At 35.8% G+C, this 7,500-nt stretch overlaps 1 protein-coding gene across 1 annotated transcript in view; it reads right to left on the reverse strand.

Moving 5' to 3' along the window:
* Positions 1-5,081: 5,081 nt before the first annotated feature.
* LOC137641225 (cation channel sperm-associated protein 1-like) overlaps positions 5,082-7,500 on the reverse strand; it is a 6,517-nt gene continuing 4,098 nt past the window's right edge. Inside the window, exons 4-6 of the mRNA XM_068373662.1 lie at positions 6,294-6,446; positions 5,456-6,020; positions 5,082-5,227 (exon numbers count right to left, since the gene is read on the reverse strand). Of these exons, the coding sequence (XP_068229763.1) occupies positions 5,082-5,227; positions 5,456-6,020; positions 6,294-6,446 (864 nt within the window). The remainder of the gene's footprint in view (positions 5,228-5,455; positions 6,021-6,293; positions 6,447-7,500) is intronic.

Genomic DNA, 7,500 nt, shown 5'->3' on the forward strand with positions numbered 1-7,500 from the left:
GGCTTATAAAACCCTGTTTTTCCAACTAGGGTTGTAGCTTAGCAAGTAATAATAATAATAATAATAATGATAATAATAATAATAATGATAATAATAATAATAATAATAATAATAATAATAATAATAATAATAATAATAATGATAATAACAATTTATGAAAATGAAGCAGGACATTTTTTTCTTATATTTCTCAGCTATTATCATATTTGATTGATGATGAAAATGATTCAGTATATTTGGTTATATGTGTAAACTTATTAAACATGCAATGGCAAATTTAGGAATACTGAGTGAACCCCAAAAAGGATTTTGTTCACTTGTTTGTAGTGTTGCCTCAAATGGGTATTCATGGTTGGTGGCTAATCCATATCTATGGCAGTTACCTGCAATTTTGCGCACTTTTACCCTTGCTCTGTTTAGGGTTATCCATTTCTTCCTAGTGGAAGTTGTTCCGATGGGCTTCGTTTCGTCTGGGCAGCGTCTCACTGGATGGCAGCCGGTCACTGTCCCCCCACTTCTTTAGCCTGTGAACAGCTGCCTGGATTGGTTCTAGATCATCCACTGCTGCGAAACTTTTATAGAATTTCAGTCTTTACTTTGCTCTCTGTTAATTGTTGTGTGGATGCCTGGGGTCATTGATTTGTGTATCATTTGCCGTTTTTGTTGGCACTTTTCCTCGGAAATGGAGTGGTGGGATACCAGCTACTTTGTATAAAGATGGTAGAGATGTTGATTTTAGGGTGCCAGTAATAATCTGACAGGACTTACTTAACTTAGGGTCTATCTTATGTTCATGGTATGATCTTTCCCACACTGGGGCATAGTACTCAAATGTAGAATAACAAAGTACCATGTCTGTTTGTCATAGAGTCTCAGGGTTTCTTCCCCAGCTGGTGTTGGCAAGTTTGTTGAGGAGGTTGTACCTAGTTGTTACTTGATGTTTGCTTTTATTCGTGTGCTCTTTAAAGGAGCTATTTTCTGTCAATCGTGACACCTAAGTAGACTGGATAAGTGTGATTTTTCACTTCTTTGTCACCACATTTGATCTTTAGCTTTCTGTTTGTAGGGCGATTGTTCAGTTGGAAGGATCACACCTGAGTTTTTCTTGGATGGGCATTGAGATGTTACTTTTTGTAGTAGGTGGAGAGGATAGTCAGGGTACTTAACAGTCTTCCATCGATGGGGATGAAGGAGTCCGATCCGGTGGAAATGCACATGTTGTCTGCATATATGTACCTGCAGATGTTCTGGTATTGAGGCTGGTCATTTGTATGGATGTTACTAATAAGTAGTGTCAGCACCATTACTGATCCTTATGGAAGGCCGTTGTTCTGTATACTCCATTTGCTCCATTTCTACGAAGAATCGCCCATTGATAAGCAATGATACAATGATGTGGTCTATGCTTGTGTTCTGTATAGTTTACGGTATCTTCAAAAGGAGTGCTCTATGTATTGCAGTGTCATATGGTGCTGTAAGGTCGACAAGAACTGTACTGGTGATTTGCTTCTTCTTGACTCCATCCTCGAAATATTGCGTCAGATTTGATAGCAGGATCGACCTGGTCTAAAGACAGCCCCATCTGTCGTTAGTTGTTCTTTGACAGTTGGCTGGATACGAGCCAAGATCATTTGTTCATATTATTTGTATTTAATACACAGTAAGGATATTGGTCGAAAGCTTTTAGGGGGATGATGGGTATTACCCTAGTTTCAGCACAGACCAACAAAACACAGACGGTAAAAACCTATGGGTGGATTGTAATCGCGATACAATTGCTGCCACCAAGCGTTAAAGTATAACCGCATGACAAAAATGGCCGGAATGATGCACCAAAGTCGCAGGTGCTAAGCATATAATTTCATAACTTCACGTAGGAACAGCCCCGAAATGTCATTTTTCACATTTCCCAATAAAGAAGAAGATCTAGAACGATATTCTTTTTGTAGTTTTAATTATGGTGTCATTTTGATTGAATAAACATAGTCACAACAACAGTGGCAATCTTAGGCACGATTGAAGGTTGTCGGTACTGACAGTAGTCAGAGTGAGGGATCTATCTGTTAGCTTGCAATAATAAGATATTGAATTTGAAATAACACTGAATATTGTACATTTACAATGCAATAATAATCAATGGGGTGCAATTGTTGAGTAAATAATAATTAATAACAGGTACCAACAACACAGTTTACAGCCATACCACACGTTCATGTGTATCTACAATAGCGTGTCTAATCCGTAATCGTTTTAGATGTCATCGTGATTGTTATTTGATATGTGAAGCGGTGCTACTAGATCTATTGAAAACACTATACGATGACGGTCGTGAAAACTTGTTAAGGTTTAGGAAGTTATGAAAACATGCAGTTGTAACACCACCATTACCACGTACTTGTATAGCTACTCATTTTTCATTGTGTTTAACGTCCCTCTGGTACGACTAAGACTGGTCTTGTGTTTGAAATAGAATATAGATTACGATAATTGGTGCATAATTTTGATAGTATATTTTTCAATGAAGATAAAAATATTCTTTACACTTGAAATATTAATCATATGAATATTTTGTTTAACTAAACATTAAGGGTAAAAATAGATTTGCTTGATAAAATTCACTGGTGGAAGAAATGGGTACACAGTGTGAAAAGAAAATTCAATGTACCAGAATTGTTGATGTTACCATAATCTGCTAAATCTGGTGGATGTCGCAGTATCAGCACCAAAAAAAATTATTTTGTGAAGAGCATTTTACAGCCAAGCAGAAAAGGGTAGAGTATTTATTAAAAAAGTTTTTGAAGAAGAAAACAAATTATATATTTTAAAATGTCGATCAAATTCTCAGATAGGTAAATAAAATGAACAGAAAAATATAGCACCATATAATATCCACTACCACTTTCCTCACATACACACATAAAAACATAGAAGCATACATACATACGCGCCTCAAAATTGACTAAGGCAAATGCCTTGGTGCCCCTGATTTTATTTTCTTATCTTAACCAAATACTGGCAGTGAGTTGCCCTATCTCCCAAAAACTTGTATTCAAGGCTTATATATATATATATATATATATATATATATATATATATATATATATATATATATATATATATATATATATATATATATATATATATATATATATATATATATATATATGTATATATATATGGATATACATACATTTTTGAGTATGTGTTTGTGTATATATAATGGACATCACAACTGGCTCTGGCACCAGACGGGGCCACGGTATACTGATTATGAATTTTAGTATGACCGTTTACCGTCTGTGTTTTGCTGTTCTCTGGTTTCAGCAATGCCGTTTATCTGGCTCGTCTCCAAATCTATATAATTTGGTAGGTCGTAACACAGGAATTGAATAGCAACCAACAGGAGCCATGCTTTTGTATCATATCCGAAATGGAATATCATTTCTGTGGTTATGTCCACTAGGCTGGCCGCATTCCCAGATTTGAGATGTTTCATAGCAGCATTTAGTTGTTCTAAGGTGAACAGTTGGAAGTTGTGACTGTCTGGCTTGATAGGGTCTCATTTTCTTTAGGTAACCCGCTCTTTGTAGTCAGGCTTTGAATTTCACTTGTTAAAACTGTTGTTGTTATTGTTGTTCTTTTAACCCCTTATATCCTTTTGTGCAATCTTTATTGAACAATGGTTGGTCACCTTTTCATAATTTTACACAGGACAAATACTATATCCTCACGGCATATAGAATATTGTGTATTTGATACACTACTTAAGTACTTTTAGTACTTATATTAGGCCTTAGAGGTCTAGTGACTGCGTCAATCGGTCACAGATAGACACAACCTTTAAACAGATAAATAAACTATGCAGTATTTTGTAGATTCTTACTTTGACGATTTCTAATCTAATTTGTTAAACAAGGTGTTGGGAAATGTAAAACACATGAAAACATTCAACTGTTGTAATTAACAAAATGCACACAATGTATATTTACAGGAAACCAGTGAAGTCTCTTTTTATGGATTATCTTTTTTCATATGCTGACTCATCTAAACTCATACAAATAAATACCTGAGACAAGGTGAAAACGATGTGAGTCACGTAGGAGTAACATTAATCAGAATCGGAGAGAGATATTTGGAAAATCCAAAGGTAACCTCAGCTATTCTTCATGAGATTAGATGGAAGAACAAGAGGTCAAAGGTTTTCGAAGATATTGTGTTTAAGGAAAGAAGAAAACCAACGCAGCCGAATATTTTTAAGTTATTTATAAATATATGTTCAATGTATATATATTATGGAAGAAATTGTTGATTGACAGTTACAGTAGATGAAAAAGAAACTTGACTGTTAACATGAAGTGTCAAAAGTGAAAAGTTACTTAATTTGAGAAAAATAATGAATAAAGAAAATTTAACACTCACTACATATGATTCTCACTAATCGAGAGGAAACGAAATGAATTTTCTTTTATATGCAAAATCGGCAACTCTCTCTCTCTCTCTCTCTCTCTCTCTCTCTCTCTCTCTCTCTCTCTCTCTCTCTCTCTCTCTCTCTCTCTCTCTTATTATTATTATTATTATTATCATTATTATTATTGTCATTATTATAATTTTGTAATATCAAAGTTTCTATGATTTGGCAAGTAGATAAATTTATCGTTTTTTATAAACAAATCTTTTTCTATGGCTGGAGAAAATGCCGGTTGCCAGAAAATTTGGGAAATGAATAAAAGTTAAACTTTAAAAAACAAAAGGTTTCCAGAAACCCTTTGAAAGAGATTACCAGGAAGTAACTAAAGTTTGAGGACGGAAGAGGTTCCAACTCCCGAAATTCTATTATTGAAGATGACAGGTTCTATTTTAAATTCATGAGAAAATAATTCAATTACCGAACCGTTTCTGAAAAGTCAAGTAACCAAATCATCTTATGCTGTAGTAATTGGATAAAAGTAGTTATGTTGTGTAGTGGAAAAGGGGAAATAGAATAAGCTTAGAAGAAGTAGCATGGCTCGCTTAGTTGGTTGAAAGAGGGAATATTTTCTTGTAAGAGGAAAAGGTTTTATAGATTAGATTTTCACTGGAGGTTAGTAGTGCATTGCATATCCAGCAGAGGATTTTGATGCTGGAACGTAGACAGGTACAACAGCTGCCTCCTTCTTGGCACTGTTGGAGGCTACGGTGACAGGTTTGAGGTTAGAGTGGTACCCGTGATGATCGTCGTGCCCATACCCTGCAGGTAAGAAAGGTCATATCATAAATGGCAAGACATTATTGCTCTAATCTATTCTATAATTACGCCGTATCTTTGATTCTTTTTTTTTTGAATCTCGTGATTATTTGCTAAACTACATTCTATGCTACTGGCTCAAGCCGTGAAAAAACGAAGGTAATTTGTTGATATATAAAAAAGATCAAGAAATCAAATAAATTACAGGGTTTAGTTAGCTAAATGACCTACCTCCATGATGGTCGTCATGACCGTGGTGGTCATCATGCCCGTAGCCATGCCCATGGTGATCATCGTGACCATAGCCTCCATGGTGATCATCATGGTGATCGTCATGGCCGTAGCCATGCCCATGATCATCATGGCCATGGTGATCGTCGTGTCCATATCCTTTATGATGATCGTCATGGCCATAACCATGTCCGTGGTCATCGTGACCATAGCCTCCATGATGATCATCATGGCCATAACCATGACCGTGGTCATCGTGGCCATAGCCTCCATGATGATCATCATGGCCATAACCATGACCGTGGTCATCATGGCCATAGCCTCCATGATGATCGTCGTGTCCATAACCATGTCCATGATCATCATGGCCATAACCATGATCGTCATGACCTTTGTGTTCCTCGTGGCCATAATCGCCTTTGTGGCCACCCTTCTTGCCATAGGAGCTCTTGTGACCATAGTGACCCTTTTTGCCGTAGTCCCCTTTGTGGCCTTTGTGGTCATCGTGGTACTTGCCTTTCTCGTGGTGACCTTTCTTGCCGTGCTTGTCGTGGTGCTTTCCTCCCTGCAAAATTGGTAGTGGAAATAGATTTTGGGAAAATTTCAAGATTATTTGTATTTAATTATAAATTTCCGAGATTGCTATTGGTGTTGTAACCGATGTTAGCGAAGGGAACATAAGGTGGACATAGTGGAGTTGTTCTTTTACAAAAAATATTCAGAGCAATGCAGTGGCATAATAGTTGCCAAGTTGCAGAAATTTGTAAATTATTTTTCATTGTAAAGGTATCAAAGATAGCAAAAAAGAAAGCAAAGAATAGGAAAGGGAAATGCTTACCTTGTAATGTTTGCCTTTGTGGTCTTTTCCCTTGTGGGATTTGAAGTACTTATCGAAGTCGTCATATTTGCTGTGATATTTCTTCTTGTCTCCGTCGTCGTAGAATTTCTTGTGGGTGTGGTACTCCTCCTTGTGGTAGACGTCTTTGTGACCCTGTCAGATACACGGGGTTTAAAACTCTCTCTCTCTCTCTCTCTCTCTCTCTCTCTCTCTCTCTCTCTCTCTCTCTCTCTCTCTCTCTCGAAGCTATATGGTAGGACTGTATTTTTTATATGAATATAGTTGATATATGTAAAAGAGTGTCAACATACCATTATTTTATACTGTGTTCAAATGTTTTATGCTGTGTGATAAGAAGGACATTTATAATACCTCGATAAAAGCACTTTATAACTTCTGACAGGGAAATTATTTTATTATCTTGGATTTGCGATTAAGTCTGTTTGTTAGAAAGATTATGCAAAATGCTATGTACGAATTTTTACTAAAATGTGACTAATTGAGCTTGGTTACTGGCAACAAGGATTTCATTTTTTAATATATAAGAATATACCCATTGAGGAAAATGGGACCTTTCTAAATTGGAGAGATTGGTCAAGCCTGTAGAGGTATCCTTTATCTGAACGCTCTTGTGTACTATATATATATTTCATTAATTGTGTTTATATTTGAATACTTGATTGTACATTTCATTACTTGTTTATATATTTTAATACCCCATCGCTCTACTTAATAACATATGCTTATTCAAGGAAGGTGAAAAGCTAAAGATGCTGGTTCAGTATATATATTTTCTTATGTAAAGATTTAGCAATTAATTTATTAACTAAACTTAATGCATGGAAAGAGTTTTTTTAGAGTCTTGTCTTCTTCATTGGATCTTAATTTTCTTTATTATTTGTGTGAATCTTTTTCACATTTGTTAAAAGGTTCTGTAGTGGAATTAAATTGAATGTCAGCTTAACTTCTGTGCAGTAACTAGGGCAGATTATTTACGGTTACTTAATTCCACTTGTCTAAGAGTATCGCCAAAGTTACAGTATTGGAATGACTAGACGAAAATATGTGGGTTGGTGTTAGAAAGTGAGAAGACTGAAGGGTGACTGTAAAATTCAACTGGAACTACTTCGTCTATAGTGATTTCTCACCTCGTTCGTTTTCGACAGGAAAAAGAAAGATCGACTTGTTTGTACAAATGTGCCTACAT

This window comes from Palaemon carinicauda, chromosome 5 (genome assembly GCF_036898095.1).
Source record: "Palaemon carinicauda isolate YSFRI2023 chromosome 5, ASM3689809v2, whole genome shotgun sequence".
NCBI lineage: Eukaryota > Metazoa > Arthropoda > Malacostraca > Decapoda > Palaemonidae > Palaemon > Palaemon carinicauda.